This window comes from Anser cygnoides, chromosome 1 (assembly GCF_040182565.1).
Source record: "Anser cygnoides isolate HZ-2024a breed goose chromosome 1, Taihu_goose_T2T_genome, whole genome shotgun sequence".
NCBI lineage: Eukaryota > Metazoa > Chordata > Aves > Anseriformes > Anatidae > Anser > Anser cygnoides.
In genome coordinates, this window is record NC_089873.1 from 47919246 (window position 1) to 47933614 (window position 14369).

Genomic DNA, 14369 nt, shown 5'->3' on the forward strand with positions numbered 1-14369 from the left:
CAAGAGCAGCAAAACAAGAAGAGTTAATGAGGGAATTCAGGAACTGAAATCCTGAGGGGAAGGTGTCTTGTAGGAATTAATATTAGGATTTGACTGTCTGTCTTCTGTTTTGGAAAATTCGGTTCTGCTGCAAACCAAGTAAGAAAAATAATAGTGAAGTTTGCATATGAATTTTATGAAGTAATGCTTTTCATTTTGCAATTTGTGAGGCATGAAAAGTGCATCAGGACTACCATTGGTGGGATGAGCTTTTGATATAAAAAACACTGCACGGTATAGATACAATTGTTTTCTGTCTGTACAAGAGAGTTGTTTAGTGGAATACTGATTGATTGTTTTCATTATTTCTTTTTGACTATTTTTAAGATATTGTTCATGAAAATCTGAAAATGGGGTCAGATGGTGAAAGTGACCAAGCTTCTGGAACATCATCTGATGAAGTTCAGTCTCCCACAGGTGTTTGTCTCAGAAACCGGATACACAGACGAATCTCAATGGAGGTAATTTACTTTTCACACAAGGATTGTTTAAATTGACAAGAAAGATGGAATTTGTTTTAGTTGTTCTTTATAATTGGTTGTCTTCTCAGTCAACTTTAAATGTTCTGACATCCTTAGTGTAGAGAGCATTATTATAGTAGTGCTTAAATGTCTGTCTCCATTTGTCACAAATCAGACCATTATCTTGCATTCTGATGATCTGCTTATTTTGAAAAGCTAAATATGTTTTGAAACGTTTTTTATGAAGATTTAATAAGTGTAGGTTTAGAATACCTTTCCTTCACATTTTGTGCAACTCATCAAGTACATTGAAGAAAATGTGTTTATCTATATATATATTTTTTTTAATTTATTTTTATTTTTTTTACATAAAACTGGTTTCTGATCTTTCTAAAACTAATACTGCAGAGAAGTGATGGTCCTGACTGCTTCAGCCTTTCTCTCTCTTCCTGTTTTTTAATGAACGGAACTTTACAGGATGGTAAACAAAAGGAGGAAAAGTACCTTATGAATAACTGTGCACATAACTTCCTTTATTTATGAGTCTCATTATGAATACTAGCCACCCTTGTGCTTGCTTTGTTGTCATTTCCCTTAGCAAAGAAAAACAGAACACTTCCCTGTTTCTTGAGTGTGTAAAAGTTAACATTATAATGATGCCTTTGTTACATAAGCATGTAAAATTTTGCAGTTGCTCCATTATAGCATATATACCATTATGCATAGTTTGCAAGATTTTAAATCTTCTTTCAAAGCATGATACAAAATACAAGATCGGAGAAGCAGATCTGAATAAGTTATAGTAGGGTGCACATGCCAAAAATTTTTGATTTGTGAGGCGCTCCATTATGCTTGGAATTCCAAGACTCCAAGCATGTAATCCTGGTCCGATTCCAAGAACTTATGAATTATTTGTATTAATTATTTATATCTTTTCCAGCACCTGTTTTTTCTTTGTCTGGGAATTCCTGAGTTCATCTATTAATCTCGAGTTTAATCTAAAGACTATTAAAATTGGACCTTTTACATGGGAGACCTAATTTAAGTCTATTAATTTATGCAGGATGCTTACATTAAAAAAGAAAAAGTCATCTTGAATCTTGCACATTACTCTTTCAGTGGCTTTCATATTTTATTTTTTTTATTTCAGTTTTGTTTATTCAGTGCTGATTTTCTCGTTTTTCTCTAAATTCCAAGTGCATGTTTCTGATTCTTGAAATTAACATTGTTTTTTTCATTGACTTGGCCCAGTCAATGAGAGCAGCAATTTTTGGCAGCTATTTGTGTATGTTCTGTGAGAATTTTAACATTTCCCCCAAATCACTTCAATGTTGATTTGGTGACTTTTAAAATAAGGTTTCAAGCATATGTCTGAAAACACTCTTACTTCTGAATGTGAATTATGCTGTCATTGATAGTATTTTTTAGTTGACTTAAGTTTACTCCTTTGAAGTGGTTTGTAGCATAGTAGGTAGGTTTTTTTACCTGTTTGTGCATGCCAGAGAAAAAGAACTGTAACAATCTCTGTAGCCTTTATTAAAATACCTTTCTAATCATAATCTTTTCAGTCTACTTTATCTAGTTTCTTAATCAAAAACACCTTAAGTGATTACGTTGTCTGTCTGTCTTTGCTTCATCCTATTTTTCCCGTGGGTCGTTTTCAGTCAGTTTTGACAGATGGATAGAAATCTCAGATGCTAATTTTCTACTAATTTCTGTGGAAAAAAAGCTCTGAATCAGGAGAGACTACTAATGCATCTGATGCATCTACTACTGGGAAAGATGCAGCCTTTATTAAATACCACAGGATCCACATAGGAGTTGAGTCGCAATAAGAACATCCATAGAAAACCAGGTTTTCCTGGCTTTGCTATTCATCAGATGGGATCACTTGCTTCCTTGCTTGCCTGCCTTGGGTGATTTGTGTTATGTAGCTAGCTGGTTCAATAGTAGTAATGTGATTATAAAAAGAGAAAGAAACGGTCTTTGTTGAGAAGTTTCTGTTACTTCAGTTTTGTTTTGTTGGTGTGTAGGGATCTGTCATCTCTAGACATATTCCCTTTATATTCATTTAGGATGAGTTACAGCTGTATGTTGCCCATACAGGTTGGAGTAAATTAGAGTGTGTCATAGTCTTTATTTGCTGTAGTCTGTTGAAGTCATCAATCACATTTGAAATCCATTTAAAAATATATGGGATTAAAATATCCAAAGTTAGATAAACTCAACAAACCAATATTCCTTGTTCCTCTGCCTTGTACTAAATGTGTCACTAGGACTGTATCCTTGTGTTTATTTTGGCTAATATTCAGTGATTTAGTAATACTTCTGTATATCATTTCTTATATATGTTTGTTTCTCTCTACTGAATTGATAGAAGTACCAATTTTTATTTTTTAAGGAAACAAATCAGGTAAAGCTGAAACCTTGGAATGGTCATTTTTATTTGTAATAACTTTTTGTATATAATCACTTTTTTATGCTCAAATTCCCCTAAATTCTGCAAATTAGCAGCCCATCAAAAAAATAAAAATAAAATGCTTGCTAAAAACATGCTATAGTCAAAGCTAAATAGTCAAAGTGCTAATTGCTGATACTGTGTATTAGTATTCTTGGGATGCTTTGTGTATCAGAATACACATTTTCAATATCAGAATACACATTTTGACCATTAGTGTCCACCACACTACTACTTTCTCTGTAATGGTAAAATAATCCAGAACTAGAAATAAAATTAAAACGTTGTGGGAAAGCAAAAAGAGTCTCTTGGCATAGAATCATAGAATGGTACGATTGACTCTTGTCAATACTATTTGAAAGATTCTGCTGGGAAAAAGTTTGATCTTTCTGAAAAAAAAAATGCAGATATCCTGGAAGATAGAGAAGTGTAAACTACACAATACAGATGTAACTAGAAAAATGTTTATTATAGTGGAATCTTCATAGCAATAGAAACCTGAAATTTCATAGCCATAAAATAACCGTGTTAGGTAGGAAATCATCGTGCTGCAATGTAAGCTAAATTTGATGCGTTTTAGATATGAAGTGGTAATACTGCAAGTGAGAGAGAATCATGATCAGCAGCTGGGTTGAAAACTTCCTATCCACAGTAGCAGCCATGGAGATCGCAGCTTTCAATCCATCATCCCCCTAGCTGACATAAAATTTAGGCCAGTGTGATTTCTATAGACAGGGAGATGATAAAGCTTCTGAATTTGACAACAATGCAGTTGTGGGACTAGGTAGATTTATCTTTTAAAAAAAATCCTTGTTAGCATATTCTTAGAAAAGAGAACATACTAGAATCTCATTGTATTGTCTAGACGAAATTTATTTTGTGTGTAACCCACAGACTACTAACGGTCCATAAAGCAGTTGCTTCCCCCTCCACCCCATTCAGGAACCGTATTGACACTAGCTGTAAACATGTATTGTGTGCAGAATTTGACTCACACCAGCTGTTGGTTTTTAATTTAAAAATTTACTAACACAGTGCTAATAGTAATGATTACTTAGTAAATCAGTAAAACTGTTTATCAGAGCAGATATATAGAATCCCGTTTTTTTTTTTTTCTAAGTTCCAGAAGCAATGCGGCCTGAGAGTGAATGCCTGTGTGTATTTTAAGTGTAGGTGTTTTCGTCATATGAGAAACACCTCTCCAGGTCATGGAGTTACAGCTTAAAGCATTTTCGCTTTGATTTGCTGGAAAAGGAGGCATAGATGGTAATGCATTAATATAAATACACGTTTCAAGGCGTGAGTGTTCATTGGAGGCCTTGTGCCCTGTGTGCTGGGTAGTGAATGCTTCATTAAGAACGGTAGTGGATAAAAAATAGGGAGACAGAGTCTGTGCAAATTGAAACATCTGTTTCCCTTTCCCAGAAGTCCAAGGTCTGTAAGCTGTCTTCGTATGTGAGCTGGCGGAGGGCCATAACCCCACTGTTCACCAGCCTGTTTCCCAGATATTTTATCCTGAGAAACAGTTCTTATCCATCTGACTGTCACATTTGTGGCAGGAGCTTGTTCCAGATCAGACTGCTCCTGCCACATTGCTGTAGGGTATAATTTTCCCCTGGGAGGATTAGCTGCAGGTTTAGTGCTTTTAGCTCAAAAGAGAGAAATACAAAGGCCATGAAGTGAGGCTATAATTAGGTATGAGTTGTACTGGTTACCTTCAGAAAGAAAAAATGAATATAGATGAAAAATAAGCGGTTTTGGTGAGCTCACCCTTTTACCAGGGTTATGGCTGATACAGGAGTCTCAACTGCTACAACTTGAATAACTAAATCAGCTGTTGGTCCAGCTAGGCAAATGTACCTGATCCAAAGGAAAACCCACAAAATTAATTGAGATTTAAATGAATCTACTGCTAATATTTTCTGGTTTTAGGCTTTAAATGAGAACACTGCTCACAGATCGTCATTCCCGTGTGTAAATAGGGCACTGTAGACTGGATAGCAGTACTGATTCAGGCTTTCAGTCAAAGGCCATACAGTATTTTCTCCCGTCATTAGTTTTAGCAGCAGGAAAACACATTGCAGGAAGCACTGCATCAAAGACAAGCCTGAGCATTCAGCCCTACATCTCTTGCCTACTTGACAGGGTGCCTTGGATCACTAGCAGGCATTACTACATAGTGCATGTTGGGTCAGGCTTCACTAGGCAAAAATTGTTCCTTTCTCCTTACTTCTGTGGCTGTCAGCTGTATAACTCTTTCTGCCTTATTTACAGGATTTTGTCTAATTTCCATCTGCAATTCCAGAGAATGTGTAGATCTGCTCACCTCTGCCATGAATCTGTGGTCACCTACCACTAGATACAAAATAGAGAAAGAAAGTAAAGCTGAATACAATCAAGACCTTTTTTAATTTTATTTTATATCTTCTACATGTTCACTGTATTACCTGTTTTCAGTCATGCCTGGAAGCTGTGTCAACCTTTTGCAAGGTTACACAGAAAGATATGCTGTTCTTTTTGTAAACTCCTAGTTTCAGATTCACGTGAAGCTTGATACTTTGGAAATCCCACTTCTAAAAACACAAGTCCACGTTCTAAATTACTAGCATGATCTTGACAAAAGCAGTTGAACTTCTTTTAATCTATTTGATAGGCAGACTTTCATTTCTTTTTCTGCAGAAGAAGATTGTCACTACCACAGGAAAAATAATTTCAGCTTGGATAACGGACAGACTTCTGGAACCCGCATTTATTAGGTCTTCTGGGAATAGGGATCACTGTCTGATATTAGTGACGGATGCTTTTTTGCCCTTCTGTTAGGGACCTTTACAATCCTAAAAGTTCTTGCATTCCCCTTGCAAATGCTGTTTCCCTTAGTTACTGCATTTGGTGGTACCTGAGGATGGAGTATCTGCTTTTTTTTTGCTTTTGTTGTTTCATAACTCAGTTCCCCTTTTAAGATCCTTGCTCTAAGTCCCATTTACAAGTAATGTGCTATTGTATTGGATAGCCATCTACATCTATAGTGTCCGGCCATCTACAAATCAGATCTCATTCGGATGACTGGAATGCAGCAGATGAGAAGTTAGCATGTGGATGCAGCTTCATACCCTGCGTTCCAGCCTCACTGTCATGTCCAGTAGGTCAGATTTCCAGTTCCTGAATTCAAGAATTTGATTTGTTCTGAATCAGCCAATTTCCTCATGGGACTTTCCCCCAGTAGTTGCTGCTTTATGTCGATGTGAATGTTTCGTTATTAGGGGTTAACGTTAGTTACTCTGTTAGACTGCTTGTGTTGTTGGCATTGTCTTGTTGGCATTGAAACCTTACTGCTTCTGCTGCAACTTCATTCGGTTTGCTGGTTCTTCTTTTGTTATCTCTTGGGTCTCTTGCTGTCTAGCAATGAGAATTTTTCAGGAAGAGTATACTGGAAAGAAAAGATTATCTTACCGCTCAGGATCCTGACTTGTGCCATCAGGGCTCTGAGCTCGCATTTTTTGCAGTGATCTGTTTCTCCTTGGATTTTTTCCAGTTCCATTTCCCTTGTCTTGCAAGCTAACCAGCTTATGTTATCTCTTTCTTCTGGGCAGTTTCTCCTACTGCTCAGTTAGAGAAATTGATCAAAACATACAGAACTCTACACTTAAAATCAGGAAGTTATAGTAATAAAGGAGGCAGAGCTTTTATTAGCATCTGTTACTCCTCAGCACCTACTGCTGAGTCAAACAGCCACCAGACCGTCACTATCAGCAGGGCTTATGTTAAGAGGCTAAGGCCACAGAGTGATATCTTGTTAGGCGACAAAGCCAGACAAACAAAATCAGAATTTTTGTATTATTATTATTTATTCTTCAGTATACTTGAGTAAGTTCACTTCCTTACAAGCTCTCCCAAGTAAAGTAATAACACCAGCAACAAAAAAAGCTACAAGGAAAGAATTTTGAAGTATTTCTCTTCTGTCACAATTTAATTGTAACAAATTTTTGGTGTATTGATACACTTGACAAAAAGAAAGTAATATCTCACATTTAAATTTGATTTATCCTTTCTCAGATTTTTCAAAACTGGTTTTATGTATCACACATATTTGTTTTGTTTTCATTAGTTATGAACAGAAGCTCCTGGAATGCAGTTTCTGTGAATACTGTATTTGTGCTAAACAGTTTCAGCTTTACACCTTAAAACTGCTGATGGAGATGTGAAATAAATGAAAAACTGCCTCTTTTTAAAAAAAATAAAAAAGAATAGCTTTTATTCAACTAGTCAGTGGTCTAAACAATGTATCCATGGAATTAAGATTCTTGTTAAAAGTGTTTTGATGAAGAAATGGTTCAGAATGCATACTTTTGACTCTTTATGTGAAAAAAATCCTGCCTATTGAACTATAATTCTCATTTCATCATTTCAAGCATACAGATTGTTACAAATACTAATGGAAAATATTTAAAAGATTTCTCTTTATAAGTTTGTCGTTGCGCTAAAGTAAATAAAAGCAAAGCTAGCTGCTTGTGTTTCTGTTTTCTGACTTTTTACAAATTTTTACATATTTTTATTTGAGTGGCCATAACTACTGTAGAGGTTGGTGATAATTTTCTTGAACTGGCAGTAAAGTCCTTGCTTTGTTTATCAATGTAAATAGATGTGCTAGAAAACTGTGACTCCTAGTCCCAAAATAGAGGTTAAACCTTTGAATTCTTAGTACTATCTCATTGATTACATTTGTCTCTGCATCCCAGCATCAAAACTGACAAACTTTGTTATGCTGGGGGCAGGGAATAAGCAATATCTGTGGTCATTGGTATTCCGAGCATGAAGCAGCCTCTGGGCTCAGTCTTATGATAAAATTCCTGAGAATATTTTGCATACTTGATCTGAAAAAAACAAAACAACAACAAAAAAAAACCTCGTGATTTAATTGATTCATAAATTCCATATCTTGGATCATTTCTTTCTCAAATATAAAATTGCTTGAAATTGATGCTTTCTTGAATCGTGCTGCATTTCAATAGAATGACTAGGGAACAGCATGGATTTATGGAGTGAGAAATAGCAGCGATCTTTTGTAGATGTGTCTTAAGATTGTATTTTCACTACTGCTTCTCACAGAAGAAAAGGTACTTCTGCAGATCCTTCTGCAGATTTAACGTAATAGAAATCAATTCATTGTGGTTTAATGTTTTCAGGGGGGAAAAAATAGTATCAGCAATACTATTCAAGTACAAAGGACAATGTAGGAGTTGCATGTAAACCATGCTGTGGGAGGCATAAAAAATGCACGTTCTGCATCACAATGAAATCGGTTACACCTGTTTGTAGAGTACGTTTCTGCTCTGCGGTGATCATGGCAATATAATCCACGTTTTAGCACCGAGGATTTCCTGAGACTGAGAGTCAGATATATGTTGTCTAGCTACTTGTACATTTTTTGAGTGGTCCTTTTAAAGACTTTTTACAATCTGTTAGAAGAATTTTCGCTCACAGTGTGCCGTGGAACTGCAACAGAAATGATAGCCCCTTTCTGAATGCTTTCAGAAAGTATGGACTGGTTATATCTTCTGTACACGTGCTCACTCTCTCTTAGCTCCATGATAAATGGTGTTATCTTGAGCCTATTATTTGTATTACAGGCATATTTAGGAGATTGCACTCTAATTCTCATAAACACTAATGGTGTGCAAAGCCATTTTTTACGTGAGGGTATGAATAACTACACAAAGGGATTTTAGTAAGCTGTTTGTTAACTCATGGTACATAAAATTTAAACATAAATAAATAAATAAAGAGGTAATGATGGTTTTATATACCTAATAGGAAAATGGGTATAGATAACTCATCCCAGCTGTTAAAATAGTAGTTTTGGTTACAGTAATTGAGGCTTGTTTATAAAGACATAAAAATAGCGTGCTGCATGGATGGTATAGGTTTCTTTTGGTGGATGTGTATGCTGGTGTTTTGATTCAGGATCTTGGCAGTGTCTAAATCTACAGTGCTGTAACCAAACAAGAAAAATCTGTACGCATATATTCTCTGAATCTGGGTTGTTTTTCTCTATTTGTTTTTGCCTCTAGCAATCTTGTAGTATGTCATAATTCTGTAGAGGATAAAGTTGGCTTGAACTGTGTTAACTGTCATTTGACAAAAATGCACTGAAATTTGATAAAGCAGCCTTCAGAAAAAAAAATCTACGTGGTATTTGATACTGAAATGGTGCAGTAAGTACATGCATGTAAGGATGTATATTAGTGTGTTTAAATTCTTTTAGGCATAAGCAAATGTTTTTCAATTCATTTTCTTTGTGTTTCATGAAGTAGTACATCATACACATTTTTATGTGAAATCTGCAAGAAAAGTATACTACAAAAAGATTAAAAGGGGGATTTTTTATTTTTTTTTACGTTTTTTTGAGTAAGCATGAAACTGAACTGTGTTGCGTAGAGGGTTATATGATGTAGCATTTCAGATCTCATTAAGCATTCTCCAGTGAACAAAAGCACTATGACTTATTAGTGAACAGCTTGTGCTTGCAGCTGACATGTCTTGCTGGTGCTTGCTGAAACTAGTGAGAAGGCTGATTCAGACTGATGCTTACACAAGAGAGCAAATCGTTCTCATTTGATTTATAGTGGATTGTTTGGGCTGTCCGATTGCTGTCTGTAGACTTAGAAGAATAATTATTTTTCTTTGTGAGGCTGTTAACAAAACTTCAGTGATGTTATTTAGCATTATCAACTCCAAAAAGATAAGCTAAAACCTTAGGGAGAGGTGGGGAGCTTGTTGACTGCTGGCATATAGTAAGTAGTGGTGGTCTGTCAATATAACTATCAAGAGTGAACTGAAGAACCAAAGCAGTAAAGATCAGCATACAATGATACGGCTTGGCCACATCGTTAGGCTAGTCCAGTGACTAGCTGCTCCTAACAGCAGAGACAGCTTCCTTCTTGTCTTGGCTCCTAAACTTGCATCAGCAGGTAATTACTCACATTATTTCAAAGGGGTGGTTTTCTGCCAGTTTTGTTTCTTAAGCCACGTTGCTGAGTCATTAGCTTAGAACCTCTTCTCCTCCAAGGAAGTGATGGGAACATGTGGCCATAGGCAACGGACTGTTGGTTCTGGAGGTACTCAGCTGTTAGATTGGCTAAATGAAGCATTTAAGAAATGACATAATGAGGGTGATCAGACAATATATCATGTTTTTTCCTTCTGGCTTTTCTGACCAATTGCTTGGTAATACAGGACTACCTATTTTTTCACTTCCTTCTACTTCACTGGCAGAAGCCCAAATCTTTCTCCTCTTACTGAGTTGTGAGTGCAGTATCAGCCTGAAAGAAATCCAGGGAGTTGAAAGATTAGTAGCTTTTGTATCCCATTAGATTTGGGAAGGGTTTATTATTGCTGCTCCAGCAAGAAAGAAGCAGTTGGCGAACTGGCACATTGTGAATGGTAAAAAATAAAAGTAGGCCGCACCTTGAGTACTGTGTTCAGTTTTGGGCCCCTCGCTACAGGAAGGACATGGACGTGCTCGAGCGAGTCCAGAGAAGGGCGACCAAGCTGGTGAGGGGTCTGGAGAACAAGTCTTACGAGGAGCGGCTGAGGGAGCTGGGATTGTTCAGCCTGGAGAAGAGGAGGCTCAGGGGCGACCTTATCGCTCTCTACAGTTACCTTAAAGGAGGCTGTAGCAAGGTGGGGGTTGGTCTGTTCTCCCACGTGCCTGGTGACAGGACGAGGGGGAATGGGCGAAAGTTGCGACAGGGGAGTTTTAGGTTGGATGTTGGGAAGTACTTCTTTACCGAAAGGGTTATTAAGCATTGGAACGGGCTGCCCAGGGAGGTGGTGGAGTCACCATCCCTGGAGGTCTTTAAAAGACGTTGAGATGTCGAGCTTAGCGATATGGTTTAGTGGAGTACTTAGTGTTAGGTCGGAGGTTGGACTCGATGATCTTGAGGTCTCTTCCAACCTAGAAATCTGTGATACTGTGATACTGTGTGATAGTCTCAGTTTTTCAGATTTCCAGTTGAGTTATATATACTACATTACAATTCTTGCTACACTGTATTGTTATATTGTGAGAATTGGACTCAGGAACACCTCAGCAGGTCCTTCGCTAGGGCAACTCTTTTGGTTTTTTGTTTGGTTTAGATTGTTGGTATTCTATTTTGTGCAAAATATGTGTGTTTATTGTCTAAATGTGCTAAGTCAAAGACATAATGACTCAAGTCACCTGAAGGCAGACAGTGTGAATGTTTCAAATTGCTTCTTTTTATAGCATTTTAACATGTACAGATCAAATATTCTGTATCTGTATTATCCTCTTTATTTCACTTCATTGAAATTTACCAAAATGTATAGTACATCTTGGCAAAAAGTAAATGGTGAATTAAGGAAAAACAGAAGTTGATTTTCCTGTCTGATTCAAAGTTCAAAAAGTTAAGTGTTGCTTTCACAAATAAGAATAGGTTCATTGTTATGGGGGAAAAAATGTACTTTTTTGACAGTTTTTGAGAGAGGAGTGAAAATTTAACTACTAACCAGGTATGAGACTTTCTGAAAAGTCTCACATTATGACACTGAAGGCTGTTTATATGGGCCAAAGCAAGCAACTAGAAAGAAGAATAGTTGGTAAGTTTGTTTAGGGAGAATAGGAGAACAGAATAGGATAGGCAGAAAAGGAATAGGGTTGTTTTAGAGAACCAGATGTGGGAAAAAAAAAATAGTAGCAGAATGCTAGTACTAAACTCTTGTGAATGGTCTACTATAGATGGCAAGTGAAGAAGCTGACATTTGTAACAGTATTTTGAGACATCCAAAAGGTGACCAGAAGTAAAGAAATCAAAAACGTTGTGTGTATTTTTCAGTGGTAGTGGTTGGTTGGTTGTTTTTTGTGTTTTTTTGTGTGTGGGTGGGTGCGCGTGATTTTTTCCTTGCTTCCAACTATGTGCAAAAAACAGAAGCTGTTTTGTTTTTTGGTTTGGAAGATGTTTATCTACTTAAAATGTTAAATTCCTCAGCTCAGAGAACCTGCAGGATTTAAGTTGAAAGACCTACCTCATCTTCCTGTGCCCAAGAGAAGTAATCTGTGGTAGAGAGAACATACACATCAAGTTACGGCAACGCATTTGGGTACTAGCCAGACAAAAGAAAAGGCTCAACAAAGTGCAGCTCTTCTCAGAGCATTTGCTGTAGCTAATGTTGGAAATAAGCACAAGTTGGGGTAGTTTATCTCCGTAGACAGCACAGTGATATTAATGTCACAAGTGCTTACATGTTTATCTCCCATCAGGCACAGTAGAACAAATGTGGTTCTCATTTCAAGCAAGTTATAAAAATAGTATGCATTTCTCTGCCAGTAGTAAAGCAAGACTGAGAAATAAGCATTGCACATGAGGATAGAAAATGTGTTTTTAAAATGTAGAAGGAGGGGATGCCACCAGCATTCTGGTTACCCTAGCAAAGCAACTTATGCTTGAATATATTCTCCAGAATATTTTCTGGAGATGGATCAAAAAATAGCTCATTAAGGAACATACAGCTAACTGTAGGCTTTCGGGCATTTAACAGTAGTTTATTTAATGAATATTGATTTGTTTTGTTGCAAGTTGACCTTAAAGATAACCATAAGAAAGTCAAACTAGAAGATGTTACAAATTGACGGGAGCTTTTTTTATGAATTAGACCTTATTTAGGAGAAGTGACATATAGGAAAAGGAAAATATATATTCATCAGAAGTGACATATAGGAAAAGTATCATTTTAATTTTCTAGGAGATAATTTATTTTACACGAAGCACTTTGCTGTCCCTGAAAACAAAAGTTTTGCATTCTGGTAAAAACGTTACTTGCTGTAGTTACAAAGGAGTGCACCCAGATTCCCCTTGCATAGTTGAGGTTGATGTACGTCACTCGTGCACATCTTGCATTCAAATAAAAGGGTACATAAGATAACGTAGGGGAGTTATTTTAGTTTCCTACCTTAAAAATGAAACATTTAAAAGATTCATAGATGGCTACAGGATTAATTAGTGTGTCAAAAAGACATTTGTCTCTGTAGTGTTGACGAATTTAAAAATCTTAAGTAGCAAACATTAAAGAATGTTGGGAAAATAATCCTGCAATTAATTTTACATGCCTTTTACTTTCCTTGTTACATCTTTAAACAGCATTATAGCAGGATCTTGTAATAGCCTGCATTTTTAACAGCCTGCTAATAACTTCAATTTTAAAAGGTTTCTTGGTTTTAGTCTTTTTTGTGGTTTAGGGTTTTTTTTTCTTCTTCTTCCTTTTTGAGAACTCCTAACACATCATTAGATTTGGTTGGCCATTGAAATTAGTCTGGACAAAGTCCTCTGTCCAGAAAGTGTCCTTTCCATTATTTCGCAGAATTCCACAGAGGTTTAAGAGAATTAGGAATTCCTAAATATCACCGTTTCATACTGTTGCTTGCCTTCCACTAGGGCAGCCTGGCGTCGTACCAAAACGACAGCAAGCAGCCCGGCCGGAGAGGGCGGGTTTTGCTGCTGCTGAATTAGCAGCCGGACTGTAATGGGCACGTCGGGGCACAGCTGCAGCAGGGGTGTGAAGGAGTGAAGATGGCCATCCCGGCTGATGCACAAGCTTCACATGCCAAGGCTTGTGCTTGGCCTGGCTGCCCCATCCCCACACAGACCTCCGGCAGGGCAATACCAGCGGTCAGCCCACGCCAGTACCTCTTTTACCTCTTTTACCCCTCTTGGGGTTTCTTTTCCCCACTCAGTCCCTCACAGCAAGCTGGCTGTGGGCAGGCGAGAGTCTGGGGGGGGCCATGGCCAGGACAGCCAACCGAATGGATTTTCTATCCTGTATGCACTGTTCTTAGTGAAGAAAGCTGGGAGAGGAGGAGGACGGGGGACGTTTGTGGTTGCGGTGTTTGTCTTCCACTCTCAGGCAACCGTTGGGCGCGCTGAGGCCCAGCTCTCCAGGAAGGGGCTGGACATCTGCCTGCCGGTGGCAAGTAGTGAATGAATTCCTTCTTTCACTTCGCAAGTGCGCACAGCTTTTGCTTCCCCTATTAAACCGTCCTTGCCTCGCCCACAAGTCTCCTCACCTTCCTTCTGTTTTCTCTCCATCCCGCGGGAGAGGGCAGCGAGCGTGTGGCGGGCGGGCGTCCGGCCATGAGCAACGGAGCGCCTCTCGCCGCTGTCAGCCAGCGCAGGCAGCCCCGTCCGGGAGCATTTGAGGCTTCACTTGGCTCCTGTGGCAGCGTCCTCCTGGATTTCTTCTTAGCATCTCAGTTAAATTAAATGGGTTTTTCAGTTGTAGCAAAGTGATGCAATTTTCGTTTCCGGTTTTGCTGCTTAGCCACTAGGAAACATTGTGCTTATTTCTCTCATACGCACCTGATGAATCCCCTTTCATGTTGCTGTATAGCATTAATTTTG

At 37.9% G+C, this 14369-nt stretch overlaps 1 protein-coding gene across 4 annotated transcripts in view; it reads left to right on the forward strand.

The window, feature by feature from the left end:
* CDK17 (cyclin dependent kinase 17) overlaps positions 1-14369 on the forward strand; it is a 96790-nt gene that overhangs the window by 59260 nt on the left and 23161 nt on the right. For all 4 annotated transcript variants that reach the window (XM_048061266.2, XM_048061267.2, XM_048061269.2 and 1 more), the window contains one exon: positions 367-500. In XM_048061266.2, the coding sequence (XP_047917223.1) occupies positions 367-500 (134 nt within the window). The remainder of the gene's footprint in view (positions 1-366; positions 501-14369) is intronic.